The sequence below is a fragment of the Glandiceps talaboti genome, chromosome 1 (assembly GCF_964340395.1).
Source record: "Glandiceps talaboti chromosome 1, keGlaTala1.1, whole genome shotgun sequence".
NCBI lineage: Eukaryota > Metazoa > Hemichordata > Enteropneusta > Spengelidae > Glandiceps > Glandiceps talaboti.
Genome location: NC_135549.1, coordinates 11,812,268 through 11,838,073, shown reverse-complemented (window position 1 = coordinate 11,838,073; position 25,806 = coordinate 11,812,268). Strand labels below are relative to the sequence as shown.

General features: G+C 36.5%; 2 protein-coding genes across 2 annotated transcripts in view; one reads left to right on the top strand and one right to left on the bottom strand.

Annotated features, from left to right (window-relative positions):
• LOC144433094 (ER degradation-enhancing alpha-mannosidase-like protein 1) overlaps positions 1 to 25,806 on the bottom strand; it is a 387,086-nt gene that overhangs the window by 255,737 nt on the left and 105,543 nt on the right. The gene's annotated exons all lie outside the window — the stretch shown is intronic.
• Positions 2,771 to 7,239, top strand: LOC144442542 (neuropeptides capa receptor-like; the record flags this gene model as incomplete). Its single annotated transcript, XM_078131919.1, has 1 exon — positions 2,771 to 7,239. A coding segment is annotated over one exon (990 nt), but the record flags the coding sequence as incomplete, so codon positions are not given.

Here is a 25,806-nt window from a genome sequence, read left to right as displayed (position 1 = left end):
TTGGTGGTGTGTTGCATGGCGAGTTTTAGGGGAATTACTGACAGTACACCAGAGCTCTGCAGTACACGGTCTCTTTCCTGAGGGCACCTGTTTTACAGTTCAATACTGCATAACTCGTTTGTCTCTGGTAAATCACAATTGTCGGAGTTTTTATCACGTCTTCCAGTGGAAGCTAGTGCTTGAATGTAAAGCGATAGCTCTGGAGCTACGCATAGTGGTAAGGATATAATTTCTTCGAACATACAGTCACGGGTATGTCATCTTAGTTCCTGACGCATAATACAGATAATAATCCACTTTTTCTTCGGTGCCTCTGTTCAAATGTTTTAATTTATACGGGGTGTAACTATAAATCTGTTCAATGATGCCAAGTCGGAATGTGTTTTAGCACAGTTGAACTGGGGTTCAGTACTGCTATAGACATTGTGAAATGTGTGCGTGGATGTGTGTGTGTAAGCAGACTGATTGCCTTGGTATTTGGTGGCGACATTGTCATTACTTAGGGCGTGTAGATGAGAAATGATCGTATCAGAGATATGCGATTTGGATCAAAACATGTTATTTTTGGTCAGAAAACTTAAACTCCAAAACTAATGGGCAGATTGGCCTAGACTTTGGTGGGAATGTTGTCGGCGATGTTTAGTTTAGAATTGTTCATGACACGATGTTACCATCTGTGATATGCAACCTAAGACTAAAATGTGTCTTTTTGGTCAAAATTTTATACTTCCAAAATTACTTATATAAGCAGATGCAGCTCAGATGTGGTGGGTACATTGTAAGGGGTGTTTATAGATTAAGATATATTCTTGATATGATGATCTCATAAGTGATATAAAAATTAGGGCTAAAATGTGTCTTTTTGGTGAAAATTCTGTAATTCCAAAAATACAGAGCAGATTTGACTGAAAATTGATAGAAAGGTTCTCAGGGTTGTTTAGTTTAAGAATTGTTCATGACACGATGATCCCATGAGTGATATGCAAATTAGGGCTAAAAATGTGTCATTTTGGTCAACATTCTATATTTCAAAATTACTGAGCAAATGAGAGCAGAGATTTGGTAGGAACATTCTAAGGGGTGTTTAGATTAAGATATATTCTTGATCTGATGATCTCATCAGTGATATAAAAATTAGGGCTAAAATGTGTCTTTTTGGTGAAAATTCTGTAATTCCAAAAATACAGAGCAGATTTGACTGAAAATTGATAGAAAGGTTCTCAGGGTTGTTTAGTTTAAGAATTGTTCATGACACGATGATCCCATGAGTGATATGCAAATTAGGGCTAAAAATGTGTCATTTTGGTCAACATTCTATATTTCAAAATTACTGAGCAAATGAGAGCAGAGATTTGGTAGGAACATTCTAAGGGGTGTTTAGATTAAGATATATTCTTGATCTGATGATCTCATCAGTGATAGCTCAAATGTAAATATGTCTTTCGTCAAAAATCTGTACTTCAAAACTCCTGAGCAGATTGGGATGAAATTTAATGGGGATGGCTCTAAATATCTTAATTTTAGTCAAAAACTTATATCTTGAAAAGTACATGATGAATAGGGCTGAAACTTGGTAGGGATGTTTCTGGAGGTGTTTATCTGCAGCTTTTGTTCAAAACATTATGACAACTGGTCCTAGCAACCATGGTCATGGCCTTAGCAATAGTAAAGTTATAATGCATATTACACGAATAACAAACAGAGACAGGTAGGTAAATGAATAAAGAATAAAAAAATGTATGTTAATATGCCTGGCAACACCGAAATGATGGTTTATATTGCAAAGATGAAAACTGGGAAAGGTAGGCAAGTGACTAAAGATTCCGAAAATGTATGTAAATATGCCTGGCAACAAGACCACGTCCATAGCAACAGCCAAATACAGTTGTGCTACAACGCCATTGGCGCTATTTTATTTATGTTACGCAGGGTAAATGTGCACATTCATGAGAGGTCATAAACAATATAGCTGAAGGGTTTGTAGCTGGGTTGGTCATATATCGGGTTTCACCGAGGGACGTAAGTTTTCAGGTCACCCGATTCCTTTCAAGGTCTTCTTTCAGGAATCTCCAATAGCATATACAGCATGGTAGATTTTTAACAAATATAATTGATTGTGTCCATTTACGTCGTTATTTTGTTCTAGTTAGACCTAATCCCATGTTTTCAATTTTTTTTCCACTAATACTGTTAATACAAACCGGTTTATATATTATATGTATGTTTGACATTTGAACTGAGAAGAACAATTGTATACGATCAGAACTTTTATAGTAGTTTTTGTCGCTGTCTCATAAAATTGCAACTTGTTATATGACTAGGTAATGATGGCTCGAGAGGTTGAATATTAATTCCATTACTGCCTAACGCCAGCATAGAAATACATGTGTATTAATATAAATAGAGTCCTACTAGCAGATGTCACATGGGGTTGGATTCTGACCATGTCCATAAATAGTATATTCGAACAACCATACTCTTTGGTCAGGCCCCAGACATTATAGTAAATGTCTCATGACAGTTTTGTATGAAATATTATCTGCACTGCCAATGAAGTATGTTTATTGACGTATTCATTCAAGCACATATTGATATAATGTATATAACACTGACAAAATTATTCATTCCGTTTCAGTGATGTACACTCAAATCAAGAATCACAGCATTGAAAAGACCTTACCGAAATAGGAAATACCATACCAATAACATGACTGAAGCTACATTCACAGTTCAGTTCAACTACACAGACATCCCAGACAATGTTAGTACTAATGTCAGTAATAGTACGGAGGTGACACCGTTCTTTCTCTGGGAAGGCAAGCCATTTGGACCACCGCTACTGACTGTTTTGTGGACGATATTAATGGTGACTGGTGTAGCTGGTAATTTGGGATTCATTTATGTCCGTGCTCGTGTGCCGTACATGCGAACATTGACAAACTACTACTTGGTCAACCTTGGAATAGCGGACACCGTCTTTCTGCTTGCCCAAGTGCCGGGAGAAATATGGAACTTGTATCTCGATACCTCGATGAATCTGTGGAACAATGAAAGTTACTGCATTGTGATGAACCTAACCTCCTATCCATGTCAGTTTGCATCTCTCTTCACCCTCACTGTGATTGCCTGCGAAAGATATCTGGCCATATGTCATCCATTCAAGATGAGTGGACTCCACAACACGAAGGCCCGAGCATTCAAGTTTATTTTGCTAACATGGGTTATGGGAGTGTTGGTATCTGTGCCATTCTTGTGTACTTGTAATCACGCCAATATAACGCCAGAGCTGCTTTCCTCACTGCTTTTCGTCAGATTGGTCACGTTAGTTCCATGTATGCTCATTATAGCTGTTCTGTACATTTTGATCGGGCAGCAACTCAGCAAAAGAATCCACAAACCGGGAGGAAAGGAGGAACAAGTCCGTAAAGAGAGGAAACAAGTTGTAAGGATGCTTGTGGTGACTGCTGCTGTATTCTTTTTATGTATGATACCTCAACAAATTTACGCACTTTACACTACGTTCACAGTGCTTGGTATGGCTCAGATAGTACCAATGAACGTTGGACTCATTTTTTTCTCTGTCAACAAAACTCTCATGTATACTAACTCTGCAGCAAACCCTATTATATATAACGTTATGAGCTCGAAGTACAGAGTAGCATTTAAAGAGGCGTTTGGTCCTCTATGTGTCTGTGTCAAAGTGCTGCCGAAGCAAAAATATTATTACGACAACTCTAATCATACGATAGTGACGATGTAAAAAACATTTTAAACGTGTCATCGTTATTAAATAACAAACCTATATTTAAGATCCAAATGAAACTGTTGAAAACCGAAATCAAGACCAATGGTACAAAATGCTACCATTCTAATTATTTAATTAAGTACTTTATATTCAGTTACTCGTGGGACATTGTTTCATGTAATAATATTTACGAATGTTATTGTGTTCGCAGTTTTAATGAGAAAATAATTGAAAAAGTCATTGCCTTAATGCAATCGAAGGTGATAATCAACAAGAACAAGTTTGTTAATTTCAGAAATTATACTATCATACAAGAAATGTTTTATGTTAAAATAGTGTAAATGGCAACGGAACAGATTGTGTTACGCATGAATTAGCACAGTTGAAAGTACACTTTTCATTCGCTCTTCTGGCGCCATCAGTAAAGAAAAGGTTCATGAATTATTGTTCAAATACAAAATATAAAACAATTCCATACAAATACTTGGCCATTTAGAAAGGCCTTCAAAACCTCGCAGTACTTATGTATGCCACAGACAGGGGTTAACAGAACAGACAGAGTTGCATAACTAGTTTATTGTTAAAAGGCTGTTAGTTTAGTATCCATACTGTAACGTTCCTTTGATGCAGAGGATTTGATATTCACCGCAGGAAAGCTTGGTTTATCTCGATGCCAACGTGGTCTCTAACGGCGAGAGAGAAAGAGAGATTTGAAAAATTCGACGACAGATAAAGCACTAGTATAGGCTGTGGACAGCTGTATGTTTAGTATCAAAAGGCGAGGGATTAACATAAGCTAGTCAAGTATAAAGTTATATAAAGCCACAAATGATAAACTTCCACACCTATGAGTAAGCAAGGGAATATGCCAGCACAAAGATTAATCCGAAAGCAGCATTCAAGATTGGATCATCACGATCATATTATTTAGAGCAATCACTGGTCGTGGGCGTTATATTGTGAATAAATATTATAACGATTTAAATTTGACTGAAGTGGCCAAATTGAATACACACTATTCCTTCAAGTTACTAACAATGCTTTTTGTTCGTTTTAAAGTACTTTTTATTGTCATGTTACCAAAAGCATACCAGTTTGATACTGTAATTATATTTGGATGAATTGACTTGCTACTTGCCCGATCTCCTCCATGGTGTACATAAGCGGCTATTCATATACTCGTGTATGTGACATGTTCCTCGCATGTCAATGCAACAGATTTATTTATTGATTCATTGATGCAAACGTCATTTTTGTAAAACCTGCGGGGTGCTTACATTCCTACGTTTGCCAGATACCGCAATCGTGTAAACACTTCAAAATACTATATCTATACTAGAAATTCTGGCGTGGGAGCGTGCCACAAACTTATAAGGCAAATTGACCTTGGAGTACAGATAATAAAATGTTGCTGTTCGGTCAGGAAATCCTGCTTGTTTGGTTATAGACTAATTTACTGTCCCAATCAATGATATTTTCTGACTGACGAATGTTATCAATAACGGACACGGATATTGCCACCTACGAGTCAAAGAGTTGTACGTTTACTAACCTAAACAATGAGGTAGAGAACATATTAAGAGCAAGTTGTGGTCGGACACATCATGATGACACAAAAGGTCCGCGGATTATCAAGAGACCCATAAAACACCCGTAAACCTTTATTACAGGATATAAATTCATACATTCGTATTTTGATGATGGCCACACGTGATTATAATATCAATGATCTCCGCCCTCGCCTAGACCACAACATTGTAACTTATTACTGTCTCGAAAAAAGGTCACGTTTTGAAAAAAATGGACCCATTGCAATAAAGTGTCCTTGATATACCAGTAACTATATTTAATGTTTGTATTCACCTTCTGGTTACATTCTGAACCAATAACACCTATCCAACGAAATGAATATACACTGTAAATAACACTCAAGTTGGTCCAACGAAAACAATATTTTTTATAAAGCCCAAGTTTTGTCCAAAGAAAACACGATATTTAAAATACAAGTGTGTTATGACGGTTTTTTTTCAGTCCCGAAATAATCATTTACATGTAGAATATCCTTCCCCGTCGTGAAGAGCTGTTCGCAAAAAATATCACAGCTTTCCCGCTACAAATCAACCTTCCACCACGAAGAAAACAACTCTTCGGTTTGTTTAAATGTCTGTGAGAAACGTTATTGTATAGACATTTATACATTAAACAGTCATGTACAAACATGAGAATAATGGCGAGAGCAAAACAATGCAAAAAACCCCCAAAATATTTCAATAATTTTTTGACATGCATTGTAATTTTCCTTTGAATTAAATGGGAATCAAAACATGTGGCGAAACCCACGTCTAGTTTATAACACAATCGTGACATTTAAATATGAGACAAGCAACAACAAACAAAATAATCCGTTTAAAAGAAATGCATTGTGTTAAAACTAAATACGACAGTTAACCTGGCTTGAGATCTAACCCAAATTCAATGACCTCGACCTCTATAGCCACTAGTGTTAGCATGGATGGGGTGTGGTGTCTCAAGTTTGGAGGAAACTGTGGTGGGTTATTTATAAGTGACTAAGGTGAAAACAATGTTGAACTTGACAACCACACTCGTCAAGTAGTCACTCTACTAAATATGACACCGGGTTAGTGAGATATTATAATACAAAGTTGAATGAAACACTGTATAAAGGGGCTTTCAAAGTGTAGACAACTATTACACTATAACCTTCAAATTTGTATATGAGGCTTACATTTTTAATGATACAAATATTAACTTAGTTTAGTTAGGTAGGATTGTCACTGTGCTTACCTTAATCTTGCCCGAGATATAGCTCACAACCAATGAGAGATATTATAGTACAATACTTAACATAACCAGGCTACTCATTGTGTACGTCTATCTGATCATCAACATCTTCCAGACTCTTTCTAGTATTTGTTAATTCATTAATCAGTCTTTTGCTAAGTGTAATGACTAAAAGAAAGGTGAATGCACACTGAAATCTCGAACAAAACTGATGATTTGACAATCGCATTATTTTTGGAATCAGTGACATTGTTTCGTATGTACAGCGCACGACGAGAATAATGGTCGGAAGTGTATATCATTTCACATGTAGGATTTGTGGAATTCGTGACAAGGTCAATCTTAAAGTTCTTTTAAATGCCTAGAACTATAATATGTATATTCAGTAGAATGAACTATATGAAAATGGATTTTTTTGTCCTGTAACGGGAGTATCTGTTAGGGTCAAGGGATATACGGATACGGTATAGTATAAATATATGACTAGTCTTTGGTATGAATGAACATATGTTTCTGATTAACAACGTGTGGTCAGCTTTGCATGTATACGCATTGAAAAGAAACAAATGACAAGATTAAAACATTTGTCGCAGCTGATATTTCCAAATGTGAACTCTATTTTGTTCTTTATCGCATAACAAATCGTTCATTTTAGCACATATAGCTTGTTTATTGTCAGCTACTTGTATTTAAGGAGAGTAAATAAAATATACAATACAACTAATAAGCACAATAACAATATCAAACGTGTCATTTTCTTTTCCCAGAGAAACCTACAACCATACGTTTTTTGGCCTTTAGGTAAGTAGCTGCCATCATGGCTAGGGTTGCTAATTTTTCGTATTTTGTCGCAGACAAGTTTCGATTTAGAACCCCTAGGAACCGCAAATCAAAGCGTCTAGCATTCTACATCGCGATTACTACTATTTTACTCTTCCACATTTCGAACAAAATTGATATTTTGGAATATAGCTTGTCCACCTAGCATCATGTCATCCTATATTAATTTAAGTGTCTCACTGGGGAGAACCCTGCTCGATGCAATATTAGTAGCGGAATATTATAGGCTAAATCCAAACAATAAGGATATTATAAGTCGTTAACCTAACCACTCGGAGTGTGATATATATATATATATATATATATATATATATATATATATATATATATATATATTCCTTTCAGCAAACTCACTTTGTATTGTTTCATCTGAATACAAAGAGATAGATTATCGTGAAAAAAATATTACACACATACACGCGCGCGCGCACGCACTCAAACACGGACACAGACACAGACACCTAGACAGACAGACAGACAGACAGACAGACAGACAGACAGACACACTTTCTGACATTGCTTGCTTTGTTTTAATACAGAATCTACATAAAAAGTTAGAGTCTAGAGGTTTTTACTTCGACTACAAAGCTGAAATCGATTCACACCTTCTAAGGGTGCCTTCAGTAATTATAGGGGCTGGAGAATTAAGGAGGTTACTTTTAATCGGTTTCCGAGGGAGGTCCATATTTTGGAAACACATTCTAATTTGACGCATTATATTGTTTCATTTTGCATGGGAGGGGGGGGGGTGGCATCCCATTACTGTCAGATTAGTCTGGATCCCCACGTGGATTTCGTGGTGATGTAAATGGTAACGATACTGTATATGAACTAGGGTGCTAGGGCACTGCCTTTGTGGCGACCATTCTACAAATTTCCGAATTTATTTGGACGAATAAAGTTTATAATTTAAAAAACCTCTAGACTATGGTTGTCTTACCCTATCCATTACGGATGAGACTTCAGAAGCAGTGCACTGAGTTGGTTATCACCTGCTATAATTGTATGTTTGTACATTAATTGTTTATTGCAACTTTGTTTGTACATTGTTTGTGGCCATTTCGAATAATGTATGAATGTGATTTACAGTAAACACATATGCGTTGATTGCATACACTGGTTGAATATAATGTAGTTCTACATTTGTGAGGTCAAAACGTGATATTTGTATGTACAAGGTGTAACCACGATGCAATTCATAAGGGTTTGAATTTTCTGACATGTGTCTTCATCACTTGCTCTGTACGTATATCATGTACAGATGAAGTACATGAACACCTGACTTTTCCAGTGAAATTATTCAAATAAGTACAAGTTACAGTATTCTTATGGCAAATGCAAATGGAAGTTGTGCTGTTTCGGTTGTGTGACCCAATATTAGATCAACTTTTGGACACTCATAAAATTCATACACCTGCGCATGCCGGATACAGTATGCAGTTAATTCGCTTAGCCAAATAAATGACACTTCAGATAGTATCTCTATGGTAATAATGACGTACTCGCGGCCGCACCAGGTAAACGTGTTCAGTGGAAACGGAGAGAATGTAGGTCGAGAAAACTCGACATTCCAAAAGTAAATTAATAACTGTGGTGAACTGATTACTTTAATTACATAGACTTCATTCATACGCGAAGACTTGCATCTGATATGTTTAATAATTTCCCCCAATGTAATATCAATGAACTCACATAATATGATTTTTCTAATATGAATCACTCAATCAAAGTCAATCAAAAACTAGAACCGGACACCCCTTGCCAGGTGTTACAAACAACTCTGAACGTACGTGCTTTTGGTTCCAGTTGAGAATGGTAGACCTTGGGTGACCGTGCACGCACTGCGCCATGCCAGTTAGCTCTTGTCATTTACAGATTATCCTATCTTTGTGGACTGCCTCGCCACAAGTTGCCAACTGTTCTTCACACCTTCCCACTCATTTTCACACGCCTTTACAGTTTTTACAGTGCTTTTCCCCAGACCGAGTCAAAACTATTAAATGAACTATCAAGATCTGTCAGCCTGATCACAAGGTTTCATGTTGAGATAGACACCAAAAGGACAACACACAAACATCTTTATTTTGTTAATGGTGTAAACAGTAGCAGCATGCACACTACTACTACTATTACAATAGACAAATGATGGTAGACTTAGTAAAATTGTTCATAGTTCAATATGCTCCCTCTTTCTCTGTCTGTCTGTCTGTCTGTCTGTCTGTCTGTCTGTCTGTCTCCCCCCTCTCTCTCTCTCTCTCTCTCTCTCTCTCTCTCTCTCTCTCTCTCTCTCTCTCTCTCTCTCTCTCTCTTTTTCACTCTCTGCGGTTTTGGACTCTTTGGGTGCACACACTGAACAAATATGGAGTAAAATAAATTGATATACCATAAATACGAGAAGCTGCTCTCATGTTACAATACGGACGTCGAATTAAAATTAAAATTCCAGTAAAATTATTCAAATATGTACAAGTTGCAGTATTCTTATGGCAACTGTAAATGGAAGCTGTGCTGTTTCTGTTACGTCGTCCAATATTAGGTCAACTTTGGGACACTCATAAAATTCATACACCTGCGCCTGCCGGATACAGTATGCAGTTAATTCGATTAGCCAAACAAATGACACTTCAGATAGTATCTCCTAATGACGTACTCGCGGACGCAACAAGTAAGCGTGTTCAGTAGAAACGGAAAGAACGTATGTCAAAGGTCGAGAAACTCGACATTCCAAACCCATATTACTAACTGTGGTGGGTTGATTGCTTTACATGTAAATCACCTGAAGTTCATTCGTACACGATGGCTTACGTTTTATATGTTTAATAATTTCCAATGTAATATCAAAGAACTCACATAATATGATTTTTCTAATATGAATCACGATCAAAACTTGGAACCGGGCACCCCTTGTCATGTGTTACATGCAACTCTAAACGTACGTGCTTTTGGTTCCAGTTGAGAATGGTAGATCTTGGGCGATCACACAGTGGCATGCCAGTTAGCACTTGTCATTAACACAATATCCTATCTTTTGTGGACTGCCAAGCTACAAGCTGTCAACTGTTCTTCGCACCTTCGAATTCCCACTCATTTTTAATGGAGAGTAACATACGCTGGTCACACGCTGTTTAAAAGTCCAGATTCCTATACGCGTTGCGATCACTACGATCACCTATGAAAAGGATAGTCGACAGGAATTGGAACTAGACTTAGTCTAGATATTGTGCTTCCGTCTGTCTGTCTGCGGACACAATATCTAGGAAACTACTGCATCAATTGTAATAAAACTTGGTACACATATTCCTTTTGGTAACTACAAGAACTGATTAGATTTTGGTAAAATCCTAAGAATAGTAATGATTAATTAGGCTAATTAACGATTTTCAGAAATTATGCTACATCTACAGAGTGCACCTTCAAATTCTACATAATTGTATACATACATTTGTGATACCAAAGCGCATCTGTTCCTGAAAATATTTTTGATGTACCTTATTAGTTATTTGCATATTTTTGGTAATTAGATATTTGAAAACTCTCACTACAGTTTGATATGTGCTAATTTGACTACTAACCGAAGTTCTAAGAACGTTTCACCATAGACACTACTGGTTTCACATTGCATGCTGAGATGGCCGTAAATACACATCAGCAGGCAATGTTGCTGTAGAATTTGCCAAGATATATTCGTACGATCTCTTCACTATTTCATTCTAAATCAAAATTGAAAATCTATTTTGCACTTGGATAGATAAATAGGAACATGTTTGCACTCCCGCGTTTCTGTTTGCTGTGTTTACAAGCATAGACCCTACACGTGTACATGGTCTATGGAGAGACCATGAAAGGTCATTGGTCAAACAAGGTCAGCTTCATGTTCCGGTTCAAATCACCCACTTTCTAATGTTCTACGCAAAATTCTTGAACGGACTGTTACACAAAGATCTTGCCATTTTTATGGTAATTTAAGAATTCATCTTTTTGGGAAATTTGTAAACATTTCGGTCCGTATTAAGGAAACTATGAGCGAAAAACCGGACCAAAATTTCCGGGAATCCAGTCTGTTTCATCAAATCGCCGTTAGTCAGTGATTCCTACAAATACTTCATGAATTGATATTACTGGCACGAAAGAAGAGATGTCAGTCGGGGTTTACATTTTTACAGTATCTAAAATGGTGAACTTTGGTGAAAATTACCGCAAATTGAAAGTACGCCAAACTCAACCTTTGTAGAAGCGGATATTTACAATGTGTCCTCTAGCGTTCCAAAGCTGTAACTAATGGTAAACAACGGATATACAATGTCATGTCTGGTAACGCAGAATTTTTCTTTTCAACAAGGCATGAATGAACAACAATCTAAATTCTACATCTGGTCAGTATTAACAATTTTTTTGGCCACCACAACAGCAATGTTTTTTTCAAAGCAGATAGAAAGCAAATTATGTTTTCGCCTAGTAGAAGAACAACAATTGTTTTTAAATATATGCTTTAAATTTAATAATTGACCACCTCGCATCATGTTGTGTTGCATAGGAAGTTACTGACAACTCTAGTCTAATGTCTGTCAATTAACATTCTTTTCTTCTTGATGTTTGCATTTATTTATTTATTACATACATACATACATACATACATACATACATACATACATACATACATACATACATAGACATACATGCAGACATACATACACACACACAGACGCCGGGGAGTCCCTAAAGCACTACTGAACCTCAGTTCTGTTGTGCTAAAAAAATGCTTTCTGGTGCTATTTGAACATGTTGAGGTAGTAACAATACTTGATAAAACATGAATTAAAGTACAAGGGAGAGCGCAGTGTGGGGGTGGGTACGGGATCCAGGAGGGAGTTCCCCTCCTGCCACTGGCAATTTTTGAAATACATGGATTAAAAGAGTGCTACCAGTACCTGGTATTATTTTACATGTCAAGGTGATAACGATACCTTCTCCTGATCAGAATTGAAATTTGACTCAGAAAACTAACATCAAGAAAATTCTCAAAGAATAACGTGGCATGCTCTATATATCATTCAAAAATTTGTTATCATCATGAAAAATCGCAGGATTAAGCTCATTCCCTGGCAGCAAATTTAGTTCTGTCTTGACTTGGTAAGCAAACTTTTCCCCACTTGTCTTCTGGCCTCCCCTCCCCCTCCCCGAAATCAAATGGTATACCCCTAAGACCTCGTTAATAAATGAAAAGTCATCAGTTGAGTATTCTATTACGATTATCATGGGAAGCAATAGATTTAATTATTGTTACATGCATCACAATATTCTGCGTTCAAAGACATACACCCCCCCCCCACACACACACATATTGTGCTATCACAATGTATTGCACTGTCAATTGTTAATTAGCAAATTTTCATTTGACAATGAACATGAAGGGCAAGGTCAGAAGTCTGTCAAAATAGTAAGCTTACCTCCGACAATGGGCGAGTACATATTTGAATACTGTCCCTAGATGTACAACTTCCAAAGTTATTGAACAATTTACTTTTTGACCTGCGATCAAACCTTGAAATAAATGTTTTGTGACGTCAAATCATGTGTAAGGGAGTGAACTGAAATATCAAAATGTTTTAATTTACAGAAAGGCTTACGCCAGGGCTTCATTTTCAGTCCAATGATATTAAGTTTTTATATCAAAGAGTTGTGTAATGCTAGGAAAGTCTAGACTTCATGGCATTCAGGTATTATCAAATTATATGATTAAATATTTTGTTACTGTTTGCAGATGATAAACTTTACATATTCGGCGACAGCCTGAAATATTGGTTTGGAAAGGTTGATTGAGCCAATGAATATGTAAGTTCACTTTGACTTCAAATGGAATATAAAAGTAAATTTGTCAAATACGAAAGTGACTGCATACAGAAATGTGGACAACCTTTAATCTTATAGTCGATTCGAACGGTGATTTTGTTGATGAAAATGAACCGTGAAAAGTGTAAGGAATATGAAATCCTCATCAACAAAATGTATATTTCAAGATACATGTATTTACTACGATCTTATGTTGTACTTGTGGCTACGGATCCCATTTGTGGATCTTCATATGTTGTGAATTTTTAGAAAGGGTACTTATTTACTGTCGAACATACTTAGAAGTTACGTTAACAGTGTTCCAAGTTGTAGAGTTTTAGGGGAACTGAGCAGACCAGACCGCCGTTGTTGTTTTTCTTCTTAAAATGTGTGTTTAATAAATACTGGCTTCATTTACTTTTTAATGTCAGATCCACGCTTGCCAGGGTAAACCTTTGACCTTATGAAAAAAAAGCTTGTGTCAGTATGGGAGGCATGACCTGCTGAACGACACGGAAATGTAACTAATATTTTCTTATCTGAAATTGAAACGAGCTAAGAAGAGAGCACACATCGTCGCAAACCACGTCCGTTTTACGGTACCGTTCTTAACGAGCTGGTCCCTACTGTTTTATTTCGAAGAAATGATAGCGCTGGTTTGCGAGAATGAGAGCAAAGCAAGAACAGTGATCAGATTTTGCAGTTATAACAAGGAGGCTATTATACAGATTTTTTTTCTAAACAGAACTGAACACAAACGTGTAACTATGTCTTTGGTGTTGAGGATATAAAATTCGGAGATCGGCTTTGGCTAGTAGGTTCAGATGCTGAAGTAACTCACTTGTAGAAACGGACAGACATACTATAAATACAGACAGGATCTGTAAATTATGTTGTGAGGAAATTTCCTCTTTTGCCATTGACATGTTATACATGGAATCAGATTTTAGAGCAAAATACTCCAGATTTCATCTAAATAATACCGTCAATCTACACATTTACTCAATTAAATTATGTCTACAAATTATGTTTATGTTTATCAGAAATGTAGGACATTTCACAAATCTGAAAAAATTAAATTTAACTTTCTAGTTTTTAAATTGAAATCATCATATTAACTTCAATCTCTAAATGAAATGTATTTGCTTCGCACATGTGGGGCCGGTGATGGCATATGCTGTGAAGAAATTAACATATTAGGTGTTCTAGGTACCTAATTCTTTTAATTGGTATCGGGAGACCGATGTTTCCCATCAGTTTAAGACCAGTAGATCCTTTGAACTCTTTCAGATTATACTGAGTGTATACAGTCAAAATGTGGTATTAAAAACAGCAACTCATTTGTTAGTTTAAGTGAAACAGACAGACTTTCAATCTAGTCACTTGGACCTGTATCACAGACTTATAATAGACGTAAAGTCAATATAGGGTTACTTTTAAGTATCTAAAAGATCAATCGAAGGCCAAACGACAGAGTGCATTTGTCAGATGTGCCTAGTAGCGATTGGGTAATCGATCTTCTTTCGACTTCTAACGTCTGGGTTATATTTTTCTGACAATATACCCAATACCCGCAGTAATTCGTTTACTTCGATCTCTTGTAAAGTTTTGTACTATGCAAATTGTCTGAAAGTGTGCCATTTAACTCTACTTTCCCATTTTAAACGACGCCAGTAATGATAAATCACTCCTTTCAATCACAAGCACTTATAGTCGTGCGGTGCACAACATGGTTTTGTTATATATGTACAAGTACTCAGGGGTATCTGAGTATCTACTTAGTCACGCTTTCATTATGTACATGTACGCAATTCTATTACGTGCCACACAATGTGCGTGAATGGTATGGAAAATAACAAGCTTTCGACTGAATGTATTTAGAAAATTATGAAACAGAAACTGGCAACTAAGAAAACTAAGGTTAGAAATAAATATAAATGTTTACTTTTGACATTATATGATATCGTTCCACAATTACAAGGGTCTTACATTTGTAAGCGACCCAACTCAGATGTCTACCATTCCATCTGAATCACCAATCCTAGACTTCATATCTTTACCTGTTGAAGATAGATAACGACAATGAACATTGTCATCATGAATTTCTCACTTCTTATTTGTTGGGCCTAAAAAAATGTTTGGTCCCGGTTACCCGACCCCACCTATTTTTTTTTTTATGCCGACCCTTAACATTTTTTTGCTTAGTCGAGAAAAAAATAATAAAATCGCAAAAAAGTTTTGCGAGAAATAGTGGATACGAAAACTGGCATCAACTTAAAAAGACAATGTAAAACTGTTCTTTCAATTTGTAATGACTACATCTGATGAGAAGAAACCAATAACACAGAGACCATATGGAAAATAACGGAAAACACAAATACCTAAACTACACTCGCATATGAATACACACACACACGCGCGCGCGCGCGCACACACACACACACACACACACACACACACACACACACATATATATTAAATCTACCTACCCCCACCTATTCTAAAATTGAGCGTAATCGGAACCACACAATTTTTGATGTCAGGCCTAATCATAATCATTTTCTTTCTAAATGTATGTTTTCAATGTATAATTACATGATTACGATAACTGCAAGCGCGTCGCGCCGATAGTAACGTCAGTATATTACCTAGGCCCACTTTGGGTACCCACAGCTCTCAGAGGCACTGTTGCAGCTCCACTGTTAGACACTATTACTTGTTCAAGATTTAAAATAAACTGGCAACATTTTATAAATAGCACAAGGTGGCTAAGATATATTAAGAAATGGTTGGATAAAAAGAAAGCTTAATACCACTGATAATGCGGATATATGCTCTTGAATGGGGATGTGATAGTACTACTGTAACAGCTTTTGAATAATGCAGTAATGATTTTTACTACAAATACGGCCGTCATTCGGTCAAATTTATGTAAGTTTTGAAAGAAATCAGCCATTGCATGTCACAGGCATGGATGTGTGCGGACGGACCACATTGTAATAGCCTCGTTGCACAGGTTCAAAGGGTTCGGGAGGAGGGGTGCTAGGCCAACTACTAGTTAGTATCTGATTGTGGACACATGGCCATCGGATGCATTACAAAGTAGGGGGCAGGACAACTAATGGGTGGTTTATATATATCAATGTAGTCCTGATTGTGGATTACGCATGGCAATCGGATGCATTACAAAGTATTCCAATAATTGGACATTCATGCGCAAAGCACCAGCAACTTTAAACATTTGCCACCGGCTGAATTTACTCATTTCGGCATTTCAGTTTTGAATTACAGAAGAAATCAAACATGTTTTTTTTTTTCTTCTGAATGCTTAGAGTTATTCAAGCTGGTCACCAGTGGAATAGAGTGAGTTTACAGTAGCCTGGAATGACAGGTCACTAGTTCATGAAATTATTACTAAGGTATTAAATGTTTTATTCTCAATACTTCATGTTTTAATTATACAGAGACATAAGATGTAATCAATTGATCATTGTCTAACCCCACGACCTTGCTTTAGATTGTACGGAACAGAAAGTCAATCGCATTGATGATATGATGTTACATTCACCATACAGTGCCGTATGTCAATATACCAATATCACCCCAAAAATGTTGAATAATAAGAGAGCACGAGTATTGTACTCGTGCTCTCTTATTATTCAACATTTTTCTTTTTCAATCTACTGAACAGATCTTTAGAAAATAGTTATACTTGTACTATTTACTGAATTACTTCATGCTCATTTGTGTGTACAAACGAACACACTACTTTACTTATCGATCAAGCCAACTTATAATGCTTTCCATTGCTCTTTCAAATCATTAATTGAAGCTATTTGACTGGACGTGTCTTGACCGTTGAATATTGTGTTATCAGAATGAATAGCCAAGGGGTTCTACTTTCACTACGACATTGCATGGGTTATCGCATTAAATGTGTTAAGCTTGTGGTATGTAGTTTTTGCACAGATTCAAAACCATCACAAAGCCGACGTGGTAATTGTTTTGTAACCAAACAAGATAGTTCACCTTTATAATGTTAATGGAGTTGGTGGGGTATTAGGTAATAAATATATTCGTCATGACTTTAAGATTAAGATGTGATTTACATCCTCTCCGCGTAAATGATTCAAGTTGACTTTCCATTACAGAAAACATACAAGTACACACTTATGCATTTATAAAACTACACGCCATGCTAATTTGAGTTTGGAATTTCAAGCTACAAGGAGACCGCTACTAAAGTTCATTTTCCGCATGAGCAAGTTTTCGCTTCACTACTCGTCTTAGTACACTTCTAATGATTAAAGATGGACGTCACACACGATGTCATGCATGGTGAAGCCATTGTACCAGGTCACCATCATGCCTGCAATTCATGTCAAACAAGGAAGATACATGTACATCCTACAACTTAGATAGACAGTGCCAAGGCAATACGTACAGCAACCTTTAGTAGCTTGATGACTCGGTTTGTCGGTGTTCATATTTTCTGTTTATTAAAAAACAACAAAGTTTTGTGATATGCCCAGAAGACTGTCCTCAGTAACGTTTTCTTTGCCTCTTTTGTCTTCGTTCTTAGCATAGGTGGATTCCCGTCATAGTCTTTTCAAACCATAATTTTTTAGGGAGTTGGTTGGTAGGTTGGTTGGTTGGTTGGTTGGTTGGTTGGTTGATTGATTGATTGATTGATTGATTGATTGATTGATTGATTGGTTGGCTGGTGAATTGATTAATTGGTTGAATATCAACAAATAATTGCAAAATTACAAGTAAATATATCGAAACAATATATGAAATCAGATAGCAGGAGTTAGAAAATAGCTATTGAAGTTGTATCACTCAATCACCTGATGACGTTATGCGTAATGAGACAAATGCTAGGAACACAATATTCTAAATATACATGACGTCATTAACCCTTATTACTTGACCCTTTACGTTTTGTAGGTTGATGGGTATAGTTGCCAGTGTACCTTATGTGTTGTTTACTAATCAAAGTTTCAGTTTTGACGTGCTGTATTATATTCGAGAATAAGAAGTCGCAGTATATGTATGTAAAAACTTCACAGTTAACTAAAATATATTCCATCTTACCGTCATATGTACATAAATGTACATTTAGTTAAATATTAAATCATCAAAATTTGTCAGCTAAGAGTCAATGTCACAATGCCATGTAAAAGGTAAATTTGAAATTACATAACTGTAATATTTAGACGTGATACCCTGGTTGACCCTCTTTGACTGTCTTGTTGTTGTTACACTGCACTGCACTACTGTCGGTTGTGATTTTGTCTTGTAACTGTATGCAAAAGATAAGAGTGACTGGTGGCGAACTATGCCTTGCATCAATGTGGACAAACTTATCGGTGGCAATTTCACTTTCAACGAGACAACACTAGAAGATGGGTTAGCACGCTTTACAGACATTATTAAGTTTATCAATCTATCCATCGGCAGCATTGGACTGATCATGAATTGTACCTTTCTCTTTGTATTTATGAGGACACCGTCGATGAGGACCATAACTAACACCTATCTTCTCAATCTCTGTATAGCTGATGAATTATTCTTGGTGGCCGCATCCGCGTTGTTTGCTATAGACGCTGGAGCATTTTTCTATAGGACACAATCTACACTGCACTGTTCGATAGGAGTAACACTCTACTTTGTTCCTTTGTATGTATCGACATTTACAATCATCATCATATGTGTGGAGCGATTTTTCGGTATCTGCCACCCTTTCCTTGCTCGAGCAGTACGTACCAAACCACGAGCAATAAAGGTCTGTATACTTTTGTGGGTGCTTGGTACGTTATACACTATACCCTTCACTCTCCAGTGTCATATACTTGAACGATCCCTGCAAATCGCCCTTCAAATTCTAATTACATTGGCATTTTCCATAACTTCCACAGTGTCACTTTGTCTTTATTGTCGTATAGCTAAAGAGCTTCGCTCACGTACACATTGCAAAGAAGATAATAGACAGGTGATACGTGTTTTGACAGTGACTACAGTTGTGTACTTCATTTGTACAGGACCATTGGTGATATATTGTCACCTATACTTTGGGAGTTTGCTCGGTTGGTGGTGCTTTCTATATCCAGAGTACGTTATCCTGGTCAGCTTTGCTGATACGGCTCTTTTGATCAATTCATCAATTAATCCTATCGTTTACGCGTTGTTAAGTTCAACTTACAGAAAGTATTACATGGAAACTTTCAGTTGCCAAAAGCCAAAAAACACGAATCAGACACTGAGAGGAAGGGTGGAATGACAATCAACAACCGCCATGGCAACTTTGTACACAAATTGTTAGACATAGGTCATGAACAATGGCATATGGAGAATGACGAAAACAGTCGCAACTTTTATACGAAAATTAACTATTATGATGATCAAGATGATTTACCAATCTGATATTTTCTACACATAATATTATGTAGCATATCCCGTTCAATCACGGCAAACTGCAGCTCATTACACAGCCAAGACAAACTTTGACACTAATTCGTAGAATTTCACAAATAGATGTCACATTATTCTTTTACAAAGTACGACAATTCATTTATGCAAATATGTGAAACCTACAAGCTAATAAGGACTGTCACGATTCATATTACAACTCATAAATCATGGCGAGTGGACGCAGCCCATTACAAATGAAACGTTTTGGCCCTTGGTTTCCATGGCAGCCAAATTTGAGTAATACTAATTTGTTTTATATATACATGTATATTGTTTTTTATTATTATTATTATTGTTGTTATTATTATTATTATTATTATTATTATTATTATTATTATTAAGAGTAAATTTATGTACAAAAAATAATGTATCTTTCCATCCAAGTGCAGTATTACAGAAGGACATTAAACATAATAAAAAAAGATGTACACTAAGTTAACATATTTTTCGACAACTTGCAATAACAAAATCTGGCGTGTGTGTGTGTGTGTTTCTTACTTGTCTTTGGCGTGTTTTATTAATTTTGTTTTGCATAATGATATCGAAAGTATAATGGGATATTCATGTCCAACAATAACAACAACAACAACAACAACAACAACAACAACAACAACAACAACATCAGCCAGAAAGCAAGACATTCAATCTGATAAAGGTGTCAACATGGATCAAGTCAATGCATTTTGTCCAGCATATTTTTTCACATGGGAAATATTAGTTCAATTTGAGTAATGTACACAACTAAGCATCAAGGTTTCATGCGTTCGTAACATGTACTTGAACTTGAACCCATACATAACACCACAGCTCGTTCTATTGCCTGACGTACAAAGAGTCCGATCAAATGGTAAACTAAAGATTGGGAGAATATAATCTCGCCAAAAGATATTACACCCACGTGAGTCGTTGGTAAAACCTGCCATAGCATACCACAAACCCGTATTATAGAAACCGTTATGTCGAAACGCAACAAATTGTGCGGTGCACCCAAATATACATGACTGTTTGTCGATATGCTTGCTTTAAATGTTGAATGATATGTATCATCATCCAATCTGGCTTACCATTCCATGGTCAAAAGGTGCTGATATGAGGCAACTAAATTCATGAACTCATACTATCAATATTGATTGCGTTATGATAACGTAGAGACAAAACTTGTCGGCATGACTAAATACTTGTGTTGCTTTTGTTGTTGTTGTTGTTGTTGTTGTTGTTGTCTTCATCATCGTCGTCGCCGTCGTCAAATGCTTTCTCACTGTGAACGAATATGTCATGAAACTGTAAAACTCAAATATTATATCTGACAATGTGCTGTAAAATCCAATGGTAAGACTGCTAAGTCATATCTTGTCTTCATCTCTAATCTAAATCGCTACAACAATAATACTCACCTGGCACATTTGCTGATAAAAATACTAAGAATGTAAAGAACTGCTTATTGTTTGATCTTTTACCGATACCATATTTTACTTATATATGGGTATATCAGTCACAATCGTGAAGTAACTTTGTAAATTTACACAGCAGCTGCTTCGATTCATTATTTTTTGTAATTTTATCAATTTTAATCTTAGTAATTGTCACCATGCAGCCAACCTCATAGTACCATTGGAGTTCCGTTATTCGTACATGCACGGTTGTTGCTTCGAGGGAGGGAATACCAGATTCCATAGCAGCTTTAATTTGTTCTGCAATCTTGCGTTATCGTTATACCTATCAAAAGAGAAGTGTATCCGCTATGGACTAGTTGTGTGATAATACCACATAAATTCACGTGACAAGGCTTTGGAATTCTACAAGATAGAAACCTAAAAAAGTACCCACTATATTCTGTTCATTAGACACTGGAAACATTCCGAAATTTTAGTTGGACAACTAAGCACGATGGAATACACATGGACCGATTCAGTCCAAACATTTCACTATGTGATTACACCAGTTGAAATTCTCATAACTGTCATCGGACTATTGACAAATACTGCTGTTGTATTTGTATTTGTGAAAACACCTTCACTGTGGCTCGCAACAAATGTTTACATTTTGAACCTAACAATTGCCAATTTAATTTTCCTCATCGGAGCCTTGATAAACGTTATCGTTACTTTGGTTACCGGCACTCTGTTATTCTGGGATATTAGCGCTGTTATTTGTTTCTTCAGAAACCTGTTTGTCTTTTCTTCCGTATATGCTGTGACACTGACCGTTGGATTGATATGCCTTGAGAGGTTCATTACCATCTACAAACCATGCACGAGAATTGGTCCCAGTGGTAAACGCAGAGCTACATATTTCTCAATACTATCATGGATGTTGGCTTTGATATTTTCAGTCACACACGTTGTGCAATGCTGGTATCCTGATAACCTTGTTATTGGGATTACTGCGTGGTCTCAGATATGTCTCGTCGGATTTACTGTGGTACCAATGGTTGTCATTTTATACACAATCGTCATGTGTTATTTACAGAAACACAACGCAGCAATGCAAACATGGATTCGAACAAGAAGGGTGTCAATTATCTCCGTAGGACCTCAAAATAGACAAGGTGCAGAGGTGCACAAAGCTATTAAGGTGCTACTGCTGACTACCGGGCTTATTTTTATTTGTGGATTTCCTCGTCTTGTGCATGGACTTCTGGTAATATTGGATGCTTCAGATCTGTGGACGTACGACCCTGCTACCAGTTATATGGTGGAAACCCTTACAAATACGTTATTGACAATCCACGCAGCGTTCAATCCTATTGCCTACAACTATATCAATTCTGCATTCAAGGAAGCATTTAGACGAGCATTTTGTTGTCAACAGCAAATACAACCAAAATTTGAAACGGAAAGTCCGCTTCCAATACTTCAAACTCAGAGATCCTCAAGGTTCAATGACTCTCCGCTCAACCAAACCGGATATACGAAGGTGACGATCGCCACTGAATCCGAAATGCTTGATAGGAGTGAGATCGTGTGTTGACAGAATGTAATTATTATAATTTTAATTTTTGTTGCTATCATCTCTGATTTTCATCAACGTTTATAACCTGGGCATGGGAAGTTACAGTAGAAGACTAACCTTTCATTGACCTTGGAAGTGTAAACTCTTGGTGTTCATACACCATGATGGTGTCCATTTCTGATCGTCATCAAATATACTAACGTCAATACCACTTTGATACACTTCTTGAAATTTGACTTAGATTTTTCAGGACACTTTCCTTTACAGTATCGTTTTATGAGAACACGATGCACATGTTATACAAAACATTGAACTGGGATGTTTTAGGAACACAACAGAAGTGACCACGTTATGCGATTGCTTCCACTGACATATTAAAGAAACCAAAATCTAACTTGTAATCGTTGATTTCAGTTAATTTTTTTTTGTGAAGGTTGTAGTTAAAGTTGCATTGAAATAAGCTTGTGCAGCATCATTTCACATTCTAGTATCCACGACATTTGGTCTACCACTCAATAATCTTTTGAATAAAAGATTCCGTATTATTTTTGAAAAAACAGAATAAGGTGGGCTCGGAGTTCAAAGTGTAATGGCCAGTATCAATGCTCATGTCGGTAAGTAAGTTACATAACGATATTGATTACAATACATGGTTTTAATTTAACAGAAACTTTAGTGTTTCAATTAGATTTTCAGGTTTTGGAGGTCGATGGGATGATATATCTACATTTGAATTCGATACACCACAAAAGAACGCATATAGCCGGAAGATGTGCTAGACATATCAACGGTTACATGGATATAAAGGATTTCTATACATTAATTATGAGCAACGCCAGGTATTGCACAACACTACATAATACATTGATCTTGTTTAATGTACCAAAGGAAAGCTAGAGGTCAAATAACTCCAATTCAAGATGTTTGTTAATTAGGGATACACCATTTGATTTCGGGGGGGGGGGTGAAGTATTTTCTGTAAAATAATTATCGTTGGCCAACTCCAGACAGAAACAAAATTCCTTCCTGGGTATCAGCTAAACATTTTTGTGCTGTAAGTGCAGACGCTAGCTATAAATTTATGGTACATGTGTCTATGGCGTTACGGTGGCGGCACCTACACTTTCAAATATTCTTGTCAAAGGTTTATACTAACTGCTGGGAAATGCTGAAACAGAACGAAACACTAGTTACACAAATTACTAAGAATACAGACCCGACTTAGTACCTTGAATAGTGTATATATATATATATATATATATATATATATATATATATATATATATATATATATATATATATATATATATATATATATACCTATATTATAAATTACGAAATATTATTAAATAGTATGGCATGTACCAATATATTTTGAGAATTTTTGGCGATGTTAGTTTTCTGAATTCAAATTTCGATTATGATAAGGTATTGTTATTACCATGACATGCCACTACAATAACACCAGGTAGCATCATACCACCTTTCACAGCCTACTTTCCTATTTTACTTGCTGCTTTTGAAATAAGCTGCATTCATTGTTACCTCCTATGCATATAATGTATGTATGTAAAGTGTGTGTGTGCAATTATACATGTATGTATGTATGTATGTATGTATGTATGTATGTATGTATGTATGTATGTATCATCATCATAAAAATATATATAGCGCCAAATTCAAAAAAGTCAAATTGTTCAAAGGCGCTAGATGGTGTTCAATTTACACAGAATGCTCGCATAATCATGTGATGTTTCAGTCGTTTTTTGAAGATTTCCAGGCTTGTGGACTGGCGTATATCCTGTGGTAGGTCATTCCAAAGCTTTGGAGCACAGATTGTAAAGGCGCGACCACCATAGGTTTTGTTGTTAAATGTACGCTGGACTAACAGCCTTTTTTAGCTGATCGAAGGGAGCGTTGTGGTTTATATTCCTCAATTAATTCTGAGATATATCCTGGGGCTTTATTGATTTGAGCTTTGTAAGTCAGGAGAAGGATCTTAAATTCAATCCTGAAGTGGACAGGCAACCAATGTAGGTCACGGAGAGTTGGTGTGATGTGAGTGAATTTCTTTGACCGCGTGACAATTCTGGCAGCAGTGTTCTGAGTACGTTGAAGCAGAGCAATAGAGTTATCAGGGAGACCATAAAGGAGTGCATTTCCGTAATCCCGCTTGGCTGACAAGATAGCATGGATAAGTGTTTGACAGTCTTTGTTTGTAATGTATTTTCTAATTGATCCAATTAGATGTATGTATGCATGTATGTATGTATGTATGTATGTATGTATGTATGTATGTATGTGTGTGTGTGTGTGTGTGTGTGTGTGTGTATGTATGTATGTATGTATGTATGTATGCATGTATGCATGTATGCATGTATGTATACATGCATCCATGTATGTATACAATCATCATCAAATATTGTTCATTGATAGACACTGGACTAGAGTGTTCAGTAATTTCCTAAGCGACGCGAGGATAATAGTTAAACTTACAGTATATATTTCAACAACAACACATTTGATCTACACCTATTCGACGAAAAACATTTTGGAAAAGGGTTTGCTGTCGTGGTGGTTGAAATTGTTGTTGCATCCAAATCATCCCCCACCCCCAGAAATCAAATGGTTTACCCCTTAAATACTTTTATATCCCACGCAGCTTAAAGAACATACAACAACAGCGATTTCGATTGGAACACGAGTGAAACCTAACGTTCTGTAGAGTAATTTGTCATCCACGTGAAGCTATGAAATGAACATGATGAAGTACAACGTGGAACAGTTAAGGATACTGCAACGAAGTCCCTATCTTTCAGGTGATAGATTTGCAAAGGAGTACATATACAGTTATTAGTGTAAGTTTTCTAGTTTTATGCCGTATGTCGACTGTCCTTCTTTCTCTACACTGTGTCGTTGGCGAGTTTAAAGCGGAACGCCACTCCAGGAAATAAAGATGGCCATATATTTTGGGTTCTGAAGTCATTTATTGCCTTTAATTCCTGGAGTGCTGTACCCCATTAAAGGAAATTTGACCAGGAGCCTGTTCGTTAAATAATGTTAATAGTCAAACCTAGTGAGAGTCCCCGGGCCCTTCTCCCAAATATTTAACTCCTTCTCCCAAATATTTAACTAATAATTCTCTACAATGTGTCTCAAATATA